This window comes from Necator americanus, chromosome IV (assembly GCF_031761385.1).
Source record: "Necator americanus strain Aroian chromosome IV, whole genome shotgun sequence".
In the NCBI taxonomy this organism is placed as follows: Eukaryota; Metazoa; Nematoda; class Chromadorea; order Rhabditida; family Ancylostomatidae; genus Necator; species Necator americanus.
Window position 1 is genome coordinate 20,741,014 of NC_087374.1, and position 16,736 is coordinate 20,757,749.

General features: G+C 39.4%; 4 protein-coding genes across 5 annotated transcripts; 1 reads left to right on the plus strand and 3 right to left on the minus strand.

Annotated features, from left to right (window-relative positions):
- Positions 1-1,693: 1,693 nt before the first annotated feature.
- Positions 1,694-2,593, plus strand: RB195_002124 (uncharacterized protein; the record flags this gene model as incomplete). Its single annotated transcript, XM_064199221.1, has 1 exon — positions 1,694-2,593. One exon carries the CDS (start codon positions 1,694-1,696, stop codon positions 2,591-2,593), a length of 900 nt encoding a protein of 299 aa, XP_064055102.1.
- Positions 2,594-5,321: 2,728 nt separating this feature from the next.
- RB195_002125 (uncharacterized protein) lies at positions 5,322-6,435 on the minus strand (the record flags this gene model as incomplete). The annotated part of the gene is made up of 5 exons (XM_064199222.1): positions 5,322-5,337; positions 5,411-5,562; positions 5,705-5,822; positions 5,883-5,902; positions 6,316-6,435. 5 exons carry the CDS (start codon positions 6,433-6,435, stop codon positions 5,322-5,324), a joined length of 426 nt encoding a protein of 141 aa, XP_064055103.1.
- Positions 6,436-11,846: 5,411 nt separating this feature from the next.
- RB195_002126 (uncharacterized protein) lies at positions 11,847-12,131 on the minus strand (the record flags this gene model as incomplete). Its single annotated transcript, XM_064199223.1, has 1 exon — positions 11,847-12,131. One exon carries the CDS (start codon positions 12,129-12,131, stop codon positions 11,847-11,849), a length of 285 nt encoding a protein of 94 aa, XP_064055104.1.
- Positions 12,132-12,310: 179 nt separating this feature from the next.
- Positions 12,311-16,247, minus strand: RB195_002127 (uncharacterized protein; the record flags this gene model as incomplete). Of its 2 annotated transcripts, XM_064199224.1 has the most annotated exons (4): positions 12,311-12,523; positions 12,802-12,867; positions 14,608-14,694; positions 16,200-16,247. In XM_064199224.1, 4 exons carry the CDS (start codon positions 16,245-16,247, stop codon positions 12,311-12,313), a joined length of 414 nt encoding a protein of 137 aa, XP_064055106.1. The 2 variants fall into 2 exon arrangements, with proteins under 2 accessions (XP_064055106.1, XP_064055105.1); XM_064199225.1 differs by lacking the exon at positions 12,802-12,867.
- Positions 16,248-16,736: the final 489 nt, after the last annotated feature.

Here is a 16,736-nt window from a genome sequence, read left to right on the forward strand (position 1 = left end):
CTAGCAAATAATGAAAACTCATAGGAAAGAGCAGCACGACGTGTTTTCGACAAATTTTTCATTTCCATATCGGATGTATTTTTTCGAATTCCACTCAGTCATAATGCAGAAATCGCTCGTCAGTTATCTACAAATCATCTCTTTCACAGACAGGTTTAGCATTACTGTACAATACCGTATCATGGCAATCAACTCAGCAACAAATATGCGCCATTTGTCAGCACCAATGAATCAACTGCCTATCATGGTTACTGGTATTATTGATTGGGATCTTGTGAAGCTCTCTGTTGTCATTCGATTTCTTTTCTTTGAAAAATAATTCGCAGTTTTTTCTCGTTTGAAAAATAATCCAGTTTCATTAGTCAAAAATATATTGCCAGATGAGGCAAAAAATTGAGCCTACGATGTTCGCAGTGAAGCATTATTAGGTAAACAAAGAAGCCTAACCATTTGGAAATATCAAGAAATATAATATCTCAAGGGAAATGACTCTACATTTCGATAAATGTTACATTTGGATTGGGCTTTTCTAGATGGAATCCTGTCGAGCGCGAAATACATGATAGCCAAGTAGTCTCAACTCAATAACACCATCGTTCAGTTACGGAGGATTCTTTGGTCTCTATTCTTTAATATACTACACTTCGGCTACGATATACACGGTATCAAATCTTGGGGGCCCATTCAGAAATCTGCGCTCTGAAACAGTGCCTTGCATATTTCTTATTTTTAGTTTTGTTCTCCGTTCACACAATTGATACTCACGAAAACTGGCCCCGACGTTTCCTAATCCTACTGCAATTTACAGTACATCTACTCTATCAATTCTTTTCTCAAATCCAATGCCATTTTTAGTTTTTTGTTTAATATTTCGCTTTTTTAACCTGATTGTTAGTAGGGTGAGGAGCTCCACTAGCCATCACGTCAAACTTTTGCTCCTCAAACTGGTTTTCATAATGAGTGTTGAAAAAAAATTGCCACAGTAGAAGCAGCGTTTACACAAAGGTATTGGAGGGGACATTTGTGAACGAGTTCTCGCAAATTCGCGTGGTTTAAACATCAAGTGCAAAACTTGCTAATACGTCTGTAAATTTAAGAATCTTATGTAGATTAGCGTTCAGTGCACTGAGGCAAGGACGCTGAGAAACAAGTCAATCAGTTTTTCTAGAATATTTTTTCTAGAATAGGGCACATTCTGCGCTGAGAAACTGGAAATTCTTTCTGATTCCCGATAAAGTGAAAAAGGAAAGTAATATGTACCCTTAAAAAAACTGACTGATGGTTCCTTTTGAAAAATTTTACGTGCACACAATGATTTTCTGTTTTCAATCAGAAATTATGTAGTTGTAGCGATTTGTGCAAGTTATCCGGATAGTTATCTGGATCGAAAAGGATTCAGCACGATTGACCACATTCACACTGTTTCGAAACTCATCGAGGTATCACGAGAGTACAAGATGCCGCTCTGTCTCACCTTCATTGACTTAAAGAAGGCTTTCGACTCGGTTGAGACGGAAGCGGTCGTGGAAGCCTTGGACAACCAAGGCGTCCCTACTCAGTATATAAAGGTACTTCGAGAGTTGTACAGTAACTTCACGACCGGAATTTCGCCATTCTACAAGAACATCATTATTGACGTGAAGAGGGTGATACAATTTCACCCAAAATATTCACAGCCACCCTCGAGAACGCAATGCGAAAGTTGGAATGGGACGACGTGGGAGTGAAGGTTGATGGTCGGCAGCTACACCATTTGCGCTTTGCTGATGAAATCGTACTGATAACACTTAGCATCAGCCAAGCGGAACGAATCCAGATGGAATTCAACGAAACATATGGATGCATCGGTCTTCAGTTGAATCTACAAAAGACGATGTTCATGCGGAACGGATGGGTCTCGGATGCCCCATTCACGCTCAACGGAACGAACATATCCGAATGCACCAGCTACGTTTATCTGGGTCGGGAATTGAACATGATGAACGACCTGACCCCCGAGCTGGGCAGGACGACACGAGCGGCTTGGGAAGCGTATAAGAGCATCAAGGATGTAGTGAAGAAGACCAGGAACACCCGGCTCCGTGCTCACCTCTTCAACACCACCGTACTTCTTGCTTTGACCTATGCAACGGAAACCTGGACATTTCGCACGCAGAAAGAATACGCGGTGAGCGTCAGTGAACGCGCAATTGAGGGAGTGATGCTAGGAGTATCCCGTTTCACGCAAGTGAGGGACGGGATTCGAAGTTCTTTCCTACGTCAGCGATCGAAGATTAGAGACGCCGCCACGTTTGCCAAGGAAAGTAACATAAGGTGGGCCGGACACGTGATGCGCTTTGATGACAACCGTTGGATCAGAGCCGTGAGCGACTGGGTTCCCCGCGATATTAAGCGCACTACAGGAAGACCGCCGACCCGATGGTCAGATTTCTTCACGAAGTCCTTGAAAGAAAAATATGATGCTCTTCGTGTCCCACGCGAAAGGAGGAACCACTGGGCTACTCTGGCACGCGATCGGGACAAATGGAAGAATTACTGGCGCCCGCTCGACCAGTTCGAAGATCAACGGGAGTCAAGGTGCAAGAAGTATTGATTATTGATTGGTATGCTAGTGTTGAGTCACATATTATACGTTTCCCATCGAGATTTATGAGTATCCAGACAAGCCTCTTGAAGATCAACAGTCTGGCATCAACGCACATAGGTCATTTTCACAAGAACTTCCCACACTCTTGTAGCAATCTGCTGGATTCTAGTTCTAGTAATGGTGGGCAAAGACCAGAGATGACCCTGGCTTGTGGTTGGTTGGAAATGGAGCAATGTTGAGTTTTCTTACTTCCAAAAAGTTTCGAAGCGATTCCTTTCTCCTTCCGCCGGCTTGGCGGCATTATGCTCATCATCGATCCCCGGCTGTTGTTGTTGCAGCATAACGTATACGGTGTCGATGTTTAGTGTTGTTGTTGGACCTCACACAAAAAGGACCGAAGCCGTTCAGAAAACACGAGCGAATGTGGACAGGCTGTCTGCGTGCGCGTTCCCATCTGAATTCCCCTCCAACACTCTCACGCCTCCCTCTCATTCCACTCACAACACGTTCAATTTAACGCATCAGAAAACACGCAAACAACCCTTACAAGCTACTGATATATATGATATATATATATATATATATATATATTCTAGATGCCACAAACGCGACCGCACTAGGGAAGCGGAGGCATTGCCTTTGGAGATGTTGTCTCAAAAATAACGTATGGAACGCAATCCAAACTGTAATGTTCCATCTTCACCCATAATTTCAAATATATTCACCGAGTTAGGAGCCTTCTTTGTTTTGAAAACAATCTTCCCTTCCTCTCGTTTTTTTTTTTGTCTTCTCGAAAAAAACTTTTCCTACAATTAAAACTACAATTTCCTCTCTCTCGAATGATTGGAAGAGCTACAGAAAGAAGGGTGCATATGAGTGCATATATTATGTTAAAAATCAATTTATGGTTCCCAGTCTTCACAGTGATAGGAAAAACAGTGAAATCGAATCTTTTTAAAGTTCAGACTACATCCAAGATAAGTAAAAGTTTGAGTTTAGGTTTTTAGGTTGAGAGCACTTCCTCTTTCCTAGTCAGATGAACTCAAAAATGCAAATCCATGAAGTTGCAGCCTAAAATATTTCTGCCTTTCATGAATTGGCATAACAAAATAGGAGAGAAAAAGAAAAAAAAATGCATAGGTTCTCCTCAATTCGAGTAATCCTTTCAAAAAAAACTGCATTAACTCTAAAAAAACGACAAAATTTTTCCCTTTTCCCCTTCTTTGCAAAAAGCGAAAAAAAAGCAAGTATGTTGAAACAAACACCCAAAATGATCTCAACGTTAAAATCTCAACCATATTTGATATCGAATCACTGTCAAAGTTTTTAGAAGTTTATTAAGATTCGCTTTCCACTTTCCCAAGAGGATTACATAGTATTTTCCTCTCCGAATCCCTTACCTCCCGCAATCGAACAAAAAAAAAAAATACAACGGAGCACCAATTTCTGACAAACAAATAACACCGAATCCCGGTCCTTCTCAAATGTCGCAATTTATGTGCACGCACGTCAACGACAGTGTACGATCTAAGAGAACCTTTGACGGAAGCCTAAAAACATAAATATTTTCAAAGATTCCCCCCCCCCAAGTGATTGAGGACGTACCGAGTCGAGTATCCGACAGTCACAAAACACAATTTTTTAGAATTTACTAGTTATTTACACTTCTACACTGTTTTTTATCAGATTAACGAATAGGAAGTGAAAGAGGAGGGAAAAAGAGAGAAGGAGAATATACGAATAAATAAACAGATTTTGAATAGACGAATAAGTAACTAAACTGTAAGATTTATGAGAATCGAACGGACTAGATAAATGAATTAATGAATGTATAAATAGAAGGGACGATGAATGAACGAATGAGACGAGAGATGAATGAATGGGCCGGTATTAGTAATGGTAAGATAATTTAAATGCATAAATGGATGAAGGTATGGATGTGGGAGCGAATAAAGAAAACGAAATGGGGGACAAATGTCAATGTATAGAGGGATGAACGAATGCTCGAATGCCCTGATGAGGAGTTCATCGAGATTTAGGTGGAATAATGAACGAAGAGACGAATAGCTGAAGGAAATTGAAAAGTGAATGAAAGAAAATACAAATGAATGGATAGATGGATGGTTGAATGAGTAAACGAATGAACGGTTGGATGAAAAGGGAATTGATTGGAGCATGGGGTGGATTCAAATCACGAATGAATGATGAGTTGGATGATTTTTTGGATGAAAAAACAAAGAACTGGTGGGTGAATTAGGCAAAAATCAAGATACTTAAAATGTATGAATGGGTGAATGAAAAAAACTTATATTGTGGTTAAATATGAGTAACAAGTGTAAAACTCATACACGACAAATGACAGTCTTGGTGAATGTAAACTAGCAGAGAATGTAGTCCCACAAATAAAACATAGAATCAGAAAAATACAAGATAAATGTGAACACTTTTGCATTTTTATTTATTTTCTGGGAACTCAGAAATTGAAAAATATTAGCGCGAAAAGCGGCGAAGAACAGACATTTCAAGACATGGCAAGGGCAATTAAACTAACGGTGAGGAAGAAAAAAAAAGAAAATGAAAACACCAGTAATACTCCTGATACCACGTGAAAACCGGTGTTCCGATAATTTACAGATACCCCGAGAAAAAAGACAGAAAATAGTATTCTGAAACGCATGAGATTATAAAATGTCCGAAATTGTGTCAACATTTGTTACATCCATTTATGGTTCCACTAGGTCTCATTCATTCTTTGAAAAGAAAAATCGATGTTTTGATTTTTGGAGAAGAAAGCAACAACGAATCCATCATTAAACAACACACCTGAACATCATCGTCACCGAATCGCCGGTCTTCGCTGACACATAGAACGCTTTCAGATCGTGTTGCTTTGCGAACGCACAATGAGCGTCGACTTGCACCTTGCGTAGCCGTTCTTCATCGACTTTATTCCCGACAAGAACAATCTGCGGAGGCTGAAACAGAGCACGGCTGCTAATAACAGAAATGTGAAAATTTGGGCCTCGGGCTCAACGGGAATACTATGTGATAACAGATTGGTTGAAATTTCTAGGAAATACATGCAGCAGCAATAAGTCATTCAAATAATTGTTTAACCAGTACTGTTACTGAAGTGTGTTTGTTATCCTTCGCGGACTCAAAAAATTTTCCCCATTTTGCTGAACAGTATGGAAGGAATATAGCGCTGTTGTTTATTCCATCCATATATGATCCACTAAAAAAAAACAAAAAATAAATAGCTAGTATCCGTAGTGGTCAAAAACGTAAGAACAACCTCACGAATGAAAACACAGCCTATACTCTAGACGAATGACGAACTTCATTTCTTAATTATTAAACATGGTTTGATACATATTCAGTGAATATCAGCCAACAAAGGGGCGGTGTGGCGTAGTGGGTAAGAGGTTCCGCTGTGGCTACAACCAATCGGAGTTTCCAATCCGCCCTGGTGCAAACGAAGCCTTTCATCCCTCCTGGATCGAAAAATTGGTACCAGATGTGCATGGGAGGATAAAAAAAAACACTGACTTGACACATCGGCTAGTCCTCGTAAGCCATTTTAAGGCTGCACGCACGTTCATAAACCTCAGACGAAGTCTGAGCTGAAGTCGAACGCGTAGACACCTCCCCAAGGGACTGACCAACGCCGTGCCCTTTATTGAATAACAGAGCTCCAATAAGTAATGTTGAAATGATTCGTAACCTACTGGCAAGTCGGTCACGCATTTTTGCTCAGGAGGAACTCGATGACTCACCGAAAGATCCCGCTTCAAAGAAGTCTTAGGTAGGTAGGTAGTAGTACGAGGGGTATCCACAGGTTTTTTCATTGATCGATAGTTTGAGAATAAGTATCAGGAAACAAATTTATTATAACCAATTTCTTATCTGTAAAAGGTATGAGCAATGCAATTCATCCAAATCTCAAAAATAAAAGTTCCATCTGTAGTCAAAGGGTTGATTTCCACCGATTAACTAGTTCAGTGATTATTATTACACAGACTGGACAACATGGTAACATATTTAACTCGAAAATCTCTTAAACCCCAAAAAAATGTGTGGGTGCAGAATTTCCAAAATCGCATTAATATACACAACCTCTCGTTGAGGTAGCGCTGTGCAATACTTGCGAAAAAATTGATGGAAAAAACAAATGAGCTCCCCACCGTGACTCAGCGCGAAATAAGTGATCACCTTATCAGGCCTACGTGAGCTACATTCTGCGCTTCTTTATGTCGCCTGTTGAGTTGAAGAACCAATCAGAAGCAATTATAATAGAAATAATAATAAATTACACAATGATGAAATAGCAGTTTGTTAGCGTTCTCATAAAATTCAGCCTAGACAGCCTACATCTTCCATTTCTCCTAAAATTCAGGAAAAAATACACGAAGAAGATATGAAGACAAGAAGTCAGAACATAGATAGGCAACCCATCCGTGTTCATCTTGGAGTCGTCTTCTCGAGTTTTATCCACAAGCGCTACCTATTCAAGAGAATCCAGATAATTTTCTTAAATCCGTGCTGAAACGAGATCTAGGACCACTATTTCAGAGTTTGCTTGATCTTTGACACCACATCGAATCACTGGTGTACTGTAGCAGCGCCAAAGCGTACCACATAAAGCTACAACTCTGTAACATCGCTTCTGAATAGCAAGCCACATCTAAGGCCAACCTGGATAGATGAAAACGAAAAACGAAACTAATCCTATGAAGATCACCGCATACGTTTAATGATATTTGTCTTAATTTTTCTCAGAACATTTTTTTCTGCAGGACCATGCCGCTTATCCTCAAGAGTCCCTCATGTTTCACGACGAAAAGTGACGGTGAAAATCCCTCTCCATCGTTGTGGTGGCGCGCTGGCGTGCAACGAGTCGATAGTCGCCCTTACCTCGTACTAACGTAACTATCGACGACGACGGCATTGACAAACAAATAAACGGCTGGGGCATATCTAAACAACGCAAGCGAGAGAGAGAGAGAGAGCGCGGCCTCACCATTCGATTGCGTGGGCATGCTATGTAAACAGCCGTCAATACGAGCAAGGTACTAAAGCACATTTTGGTGACGGACAAACGATGCTGGAAAGTGCTATGGCAACTATGACGCATATAATACGCAGAGGTTACGCAACCACTCAGCTCTCGAAAAGATGTTGCCCACCAAGAAATTATGGGAATGAACACATTTTCGACACAATACAAGCTTTAAAGGTGGGTTGAGAACTTCCTAAAACATTGCTCGATGATGTTTGACCGTCACATCTCCGTGTTTGGTGGAAGTTCGGATGTGGGAGGATCATCTGGATCAATGAACATGTATGTGGCCAGTGGACCACTATATACACTGACCCACGAAGGTCAATCGTAATTTATCAAATCAGTCTTTCTATTCCTGAGACAAATTCAATCCATCGACGCCAGAGAAACATGGAAAGCCTTTGGTAAGAAAAAATTATACAAAAAACCATCCACCGTGCAGGCGCTCGACAAACCTTTTGTCAGTGCACCACACTCGTCCTTGTGCTTTCCTTGACGCTGCCGAATCTCTAGATCCACGATCGATTTCTTCCAGGTTCTATAGACACAAAAAATCAGGGATTCTCCCCAAGAATTATCCATTAAATTCTAGAATTCTATCATGCACCATGGTTTCCATCCTGCATCATGTCTGTCATCTGTGACGCATGATATCAGAACGAACAAAAAACTAAACCAGTCGATATACCCTGACAATGGTCCCGAACCGACTTCAATGGCCATCTTATTTACAACCACAGAGACCTCCATTGTTTTTTTTGGATCCAGGGTATAAACAAAAAATACGTCCACAATAAACAACCCGATGAAAAAGCGGCTACTAGGCTACAACAACAGGTTGGTCATTAAAATGATCAACAGCAACTTTCTTTTGATCTACGAGGAGCAAGCGATTCACGTATGGGCAGAAGTGTAAATCTAATGTAATGGATGCTTATCATCCATAGATTTTTGCAAGATTTGTGGTAATACGAATTACTTTGTGATTCTACAAACCTTCAAATGACTCAGAGACAGACTGTCTGCAAAATGTCTTTTTTTAAAAGTTTTCTTTCTTTTGAGAGAACTATTTAACGTTGACGTCAACAGACAGAGATCACAGCGACAAGCAGAGGGGCACTTTGCCATTTTAATCGAGACCTATAAGTTTCATTAAATTATAACAATATATAAATTTGCAAATAGAGATATAAACGATCGTATGAACTACCTTCAACTATCCACCACTACTCATTTCGTCCAGAAACATAAAGAGAGGAAACTAACATCGCGAGGTTTAGGCAGCTTTCGTTCCAGAAAAACTAAAAATTCCATGGTGTTGGCTTCCCACCTACTAGGCTGCATTATTTCACTTCAGAAAAGTAGATACGTGAACGTTCGGAAAAGATCAGGAGTAGATTCACATAGTTAGATTGAATCGTATGGAACTCGCGCAAACGGCAGACATCAAAACAAAAGATTTTTTTAAGAAATAAAGTTTGCTAAAAAAAAGTTGGTTTCCTTTTTATGATCAAATATTTTCAATTTGCATATGATTTTCAGTCCCCCTCTCCTCCTGATATAAGCTCAACGTTCAGTTGAAGAAAAAAGAACAAAGAAATACGGAGCAATTACTGTAGTCAAGGAAAAACGCGTTGCTGTTGTACGAAAGCACTGCACGTCTGCTGTGGATCGCTCCTGTATCAACTCGTAAAACCATCTTACTTCGAATCCTGTTTTGTTTCCATTTTTCTAATGGCTTCTACGGAATTTTACAAGGCTACTAGACTGAGTAGTAGCTCGATTTGCGAGACTAGCTGAGCGATAATGCCCTTAGAAAAACCAAGAACACTTAAAACTGATGTAGGCGATGTTATTGCAGGAGTTGTACTATTCTGTCAGGACGCAATCGCATTGTTACTCTGACAAAGGGTTTCACTAAAGAATTCTAAGGACGGCAACACCACTTCTCTCGTTTCCCTTCGTTTCTGACCTTAAGAGAATGTTCAGGGGAAACTACCCGGATGAACACCCCTCTTTAGCAACATTTTCATGTGAACATTCAAGGACGACAGTAAATGTTGCACGTCCGAAAATATATGGTGTTTATACCTGGCCGAGCAAAACGGACATGTCGTGTTGACATGAAAAGTGCATTCGCCTTCAATTGTTATTCGAATGGGTCTTTCTTTGGAAGAATGGAGAAAAAAGACAATTCCAGTGCAAGAAAAAAATGCAGCGGGCTGCAAAAACAAGGCCTTTGTCACCTTTTCTGTATGTCACCGGTACTTGATTTTAGGGTTGAAATTCGTCGGTTGAAAAGTTAATAGTTAAACCTACTTACAACGATTAAAAAGTGGTACAACCGTTTCTTTTCTATTGAAACCGAGTCAGATGCTACTAATGGAGCGCACCGCGACCTCGCAATACATGGACTCAGTCTTGTATGTCCTGTCATACATCAAAAGTCGGTGGTTAGAAATGGGTGGCTCGGGCAGGAAATGACATAAGGTAATCCTTGAGGGGGAAATACAGTAACCCGAGGTGTACGCAGACGCAAAAGAGGACCAAAAAAGCAATGTAAGGTCGTGTGCTAAAGTTGCTTATTAATTGCTGGAATTATATATATATATATATATATATATATATATATATATATATATATATATATATATATATATATATATATATATATACATACATACAAGATTTGAATTAAATAAAGAACACAGTTTTTCAGTTTTTTTTAAACTGAAGCATAATGTACATAGGATAATGTTATGGAATAACACATCGGGCAAATGACCCCACGGGTGTGCTGGCACACACGCACTCTTTCATCGAAATTTTTCATGAATTTTTTTGCATAGATGTGGCTTGTTGATATAGTGTTGGATCTCCTCCTTCAATACACGGGTGAATGTGGGCTTGTTGACATGGACCTTTGGGTTCAAATAACCTTATAGAAAGAAATCCAATGGTGTAAAATCACATGATCTAGGTGGGTAATTCTGATCACCGAAACGAGAGAGTAGGCGACCAGGAAATATCTTATGTAGTAAGTGAATTGTTTCAATTATTATTTCATTGGGTTGTACAGCCACCATCTTGTTGAAAGGTTACCATGTCACGATATCGAGCGCCAGAAACAGTACCTGCTTGACCAGCTTCATTTTCAAAAAAAAAGAATGGTTCGATGATGCCTCCCTCCAGCCCATGTGCTATCCCATACATCATCCTATCTTATGTACTTCACATTTCAATTTTGAAAAAGTGGAAAAACTGTGTTTTCTATTTAATTCCAATCTTGCGTAACTTTTGGGACTTCCTATTCAAAAACTGATTCTTGTTGCATTGCTGATATAAGAAATTTGGCATTTGTTTGGTTTGATATGTCTGAAAAAGAAAACCAGGAAAATCAGAAAATGTAGAAGACTAGAGGCAACTCAACCATACACTTGGAATCTTAAAATTACGGAATAAAAATTCTATCCTCTTATCTTTTTCGAATAAATTAAATGAGGTTGCAGATCAAATAAACATTGTTGGAAAGATTAAGAAGAGAAAGATCATTCAAAATACTCGTTCCTACTAAATTTTTCGGAAGGATTCTGCAAATGACTATGCAAATTACTTAGATAATATCCCGCAGGAGATTACTACTCTGCTTACTACAAACTATCCAGACTGTTCTTATTGATGCAAGAAATAAACTAGAAATTAAAAATGGTGCATCAGACACTATCAGAGAGAATAATATAGACACCAACAGTAGGGATGAGGTTATTATTAAGATAAATTCTTAGACCATTCGCCTATTTGACTTAATCGGCGAGATTATATCATCGCCTCATGCTATTTCTCACATCTTGGCAAGAATGTGTCGTATTTGAACACATTAATAATAGCTCTGCGCAACCTTTCCGATCTTCTGCAAGAAGGTGCACAGAATCAAACTATTCGCCGCATTTCCAACTCCTACGTAACCTTATGTCTCGACTGAACTGCCTATCCATGTCGAGTGTCCTCACGTCCTCTTTCTTCACCGCAGTTCAGAAATTCCGTTTTCAGCAAGTCGACCTTTTCTAGCTTGAACCCGACAAACTCTTGGACTCGTTGAACGAGGCGATTTACTGGTCTCCTCAATATAAGACTAAAGAAGTGACTAAAGAAGAAATCAAATTCCGCATAAATATCCTCTTTGTGCCATACCATAGGTCAAAAGTAGTCAAGCGGCCGTCTAAGAAGCTTAAGAAGTCTCCGATCCGTACACCATGATGGGGCGAATTGCAGATAGGTAGACTCGCAGCTTGACATCGTTGGTGATGGAGGTCGACCACAGCCACTTTGTTGAGGCCTTCGCGCACCTTTGCTGGATATCTTTTTCGAAGCTGCCGTTGTTCTTCTGCATACAGCCAGGTAACAGAACTCATCGACGAGTTCAATCGGTTGTTCCCAGAGATTCCCGTTCGAGGTCTCAAAGAGATCCACATCTGCTTGCATCCCCTGATGGTTTTTCTTAGGTCATAATCCATAAATACAAATAAATGAGCAGAACTCTAATAGATAGATGTTGCTGTGTGAGATTTGCGGCTTCCACGCCAAAAAAAAAAATCAGAAAAAAAAGAAAACACCAATGTGTGATTTTTTTCGAGATTTAAGAAGAAAATCCTTATTTCATTTTAGGAGAATATACGCATATTAATTAAGAAAGGAGGCATGCACTGTACTTTCTCTTGACTTTTCGTAACCCGTCGAATCACATTCAACCAATCCTGGCAATTATCAAACGAGTTCATATTAGTGACGTCGTAGACAATTAGGGCAGCATGTGAGCCATAAATGTACTTGTCGATCATCTCACCGGCAATACTTTGACCACCAATGTCCCATACCTGCAAAATCTATGTAAAATTCATTGCTTGTGGCACGGTACCACAACTATCACATTCTATAGATGAACATCCAAAAAATGAAATTTTAAACCCAAATACTTTAGGAATGAGTATGAAAGTATAGAAAAAGAGGGAACCGCAGAAAAACCTTCTCCTTCCGAAATTTCATTTTTTTTCTCTATTTTTACAAAAACTCACACATCACCTTTACCAGTGATCTCAGAAAAATAATCGAAGTAAAGCTTGTGGTGAAAGAAAGAAAGGAAAGAATTGTTCACCTGCATAAGGACCTGCACATCCCCAGGCAATGAGATTCGTTTCGAAAAGAAGTCTAACCCGAGGGTCTGGAAATGGTTCTACTTCGGAACATCATGTGGTAGAGAATACAAAGCACAAATGCACGCAACTCGCAACCTCTTTGTTAGAAGTACCAATTCCCGCAGGGATAATCATAAATGATTTGTGTTTGAAGACTGTTAGCTATTCAAAAGCTCTGTTACGCTCATTTTGCACATGCGTTGGCGTACCTAAGACCCCATAAATCCGGTAATTTCTCGAAGGCTCATCTCTCAAGGTATAAAAGAGTGGATTTCTGAACGGGAAAGCGCTAATGAAGTGCTGCGGACGCGACACGGTCACTTGGGCAAATATGGCGCTGGCGACGTCTTCAAGAAAGTTGTCCTGCTGAGCTATTGTCGGAAATTTCAATACGTCAGAAACAAAGTAGTCAAGGCATCGAAGCTAAACGCAAAATTTCTCAAAGACAGTGGTTCCTCTGAGGATCAAGGTGCTGGGGTTTGCTGCGATGGTCGCAATCGTACAGAAAAGACCCGACATACAATACACGTACAATATTTCATTGAACGAATATCAACCACCAGTCTAAGCCGATTTTTGATCTTCTGAAGGCAAGACATCGGTAACAGTAGTAGAACCTGCACGTGGTAATGAACAAACCAAAAGCTTAACAGAAAACCCCTGCTGAAAGACCCTGCTGCTGTTTTCGTGTGCTAAATTTTCTATTCAAGACTAACAATTCATTATCCTGCTACGCATTTGCGTAGAAATTTACCGGAATTCTACTTTGGAAAGGTTTGAATTCCTCCTGATTACATATTCACCAAACCCATTATTCATTTTCCATTTTGTAAAGCTCAAAAAATCCCTCAAAACAAAAACCAATCGCACATCCATTTCGTCTTCTTGCTTCGTATTGCTCACCTAGATACAACTTGAAGCTACTCTATCTATGTATGCGATGGGGGAACGCTCGACCACCTACGAATTTCATCAGCGATTTCATTGCCGCGTTTTCTAGTTGGAATCACCTTTTACGCGTAAACATCTCCGCTCTTTGCTTTCGTTGTTGAAACTTTGTAGGCTGCATGGATAGATGGATGGAAAATAATCGATGACGGCCGGAGGAAGCATTTGTTTATACAGCAAAAACCACAATGTGCAAGCTAACAAGCATCAGTGAGCGAACCTTCGCTTTTCTCGTTTATCGCAAATGATCTGCTGAACGCTGGCAACACAACAGCAAATCACACGTCGTCTGGTAGTCCGTTGTGCTCATCGCTGATACAAGCGAAGTTCTCTTCGATCGAAGACTAAAACGCAAGCATCCATCCACGACTGTGATGGGATCTACAGGATTGAGGTTGTGCAATGTAAATGAAAATATACATGTAAACATCTAAGTTGAACGTCGTCCCGACGTGGTTATCTGAATTTGGTGCAAGAGTACTTCTCGCACTTGCAACGTTGCAATGGCACATCAACATTGGCAGACAGGTGTAAACGAAGAGACGCAGAGAAACAAACAACTGGACGCCAAATGCATTTATTTGCATGTGCTTCTTGACACAGTTGACGTGTTGAGCGATGAGGTATTTTTTCTCCTTTGCAAAAGGCCGCATTGTTTTCGAGGTGTCATGGCTGCAGTTATTGATTGCACTCAAACAAAAAAAGAGGTGGTCCTTATTACGACCAACATGAAATCCACAGATTAACGTGTAATTCTTCTAAAGAGAAGCGACTCCGAGACGCAGTTGTAGTCGACATAATTTTAAATAAACATGCACCTGATGATATGATCTCTCAAACGTGTCTTTAACGAATCGCTGGCAAACACTGGTTTTTCCCGATGAGCCATCACCACAGACGACTACCTAAAACATGTTGATCTATTTAAACTTCGTGAAATGAACAGTACAGGAATAGAATAGAGCAAGAAAATGAAAGAGAAAGTACTGATATAACATGCAAGCAGGCACTCTCAACTCTTAAAATTAGGCATCGTCAGAAAAAAGTATTCCCCGAACAGAAATTCGTGACGTCCAATTTGATATCAGCTCTCGCGTGTCTGTGTTCAGCGAATCCACCGCACGACACGTGCGCGGCTCCGGTGCATTTGCTTAGTTCCGATCTTTTACGCACAACGATATGTTTGAAATCGCAAACATATCGTTGAATCTGCAGATATCTGCAGATTCAACGATATGTTTGTGTCTGCAGATACAAACATAAACGCTCAAGTTATTTTGTGAATAGGTTAGGCTTACGAAATTAGGCTGATGAAATTCATTATAGTATCATCACCGAGGCTTTTTCTTTTTATCAACATTCCCCTTTAAGAAAAAGATGGCCGTACAAGATGTAAATATCCAAAGAATACAGCATTCTCAACCGTAAAGCTCAATCCTCCGTAATGATTTCTAAGGATCTGCTTCAGTTAATTTCGCTAAAAGCGAGAGCATTTCAACCAAAAATAAACCTGTAAATGTTTTCCTTACATGGACAGTTACATAACTTTTCTTTTAAAAACTGAGGTCTCACTTTGGCCAAATAAGCAAGAATAGCGATAAAAAAGACTTCAAGAACACTTTACTATTATATATATATATATATATATATATATATATATATGTATATATAGTAGTATTATATATAACAATACTCTAGTAAAATTTATTTGTTGTTCCTCCTCTACGCTGCAGCATTTACTAAATTACATTCTTATTGTGCTTTTATATTTACAACAATTATGTTGTATTATTATGAATAATTTACTGTTATACGTAAACTTATTATAAGATTAAATTTGTTTAACAAGAATATAAATTAGAACTTAAATCAGCTACGACTCTACAAAAAATAGGGCAAATAATTCTTTATTCGTAAGCGCTACGAAGATTGTTCCAAAATATCCAAAAAAAAATTACAGTAATGGGAATTCTCTCAAGTGAAAGAACTACACACTAAGAAAAAACAAATGGATGCAACACTAATGAATGATTACCAATAAATTCTCCCGCAAAAAAGGTGAAACCCCAAGAACCGTACAATTAATATTATCAACGTTATAGTGTTGATAGTATAACTACTTGTCTGTTTATTTTCTTTTTACATCTTAATCTGTTTTAATGAGCAGAAAAATGTTGGCAGCATGTAGCTTGCAAACGAAATAATGGTGACCAAAAACGTAAGAAAACAAAGCATAAGAAATCCAGAAAAAAAGGAAATCAGACTTCGATGAAAAAATAAATCACCACCAGAAAATGAACCATTTCTAATGGACCTAAATTCCACCTTAGTTTTTGTAATGGAATCAACAATAATAAACAAACAAATCAGTAATATTATCATCCTTCTTCTCAAGAAGACCACTGATTACCTTTAGCACAACCTCTTCGGCAGCCGTTTCAGCATCATCATCGGACATCCCACGTGACGAACAATAATAGAACGGGTTCCAGCTAGGATCACCAAAGCTTTATGAGCTACCGGGCCAGGCTATACAGTGTTTGTCGAAAATGACTGAATCGCTGGATGCTTCAGTTAGAAGCAAGGTTCACGGGATGAAGGCCCAGTTTAGAAGTAGCGCAACACCGACTGCACGCGAAATTCTCCATGGTAACCGGCTTCACTTAACTCGTTCACTACTAGAAACCCTTAGATATGCAATTCCCCATCTCAGTCAAATTTTCACGGGATCATTAAGGCTCTTACAGCCCTTTGTTGAGTTTATTTAACGTATTATTCATCTTTTAAAAATAAATTTATTCAAAATCTGAGGTTGTTAACAAGGCATCAACAATGGTAACAGGAGAGAAGAATAACCCGGTTGAGATCGAGGGATGTGCATCTTAGTAATGGTATGGATAGGCTTTATGCCCTATATATAACTACATTAATTGTAAGAAAAAAAATC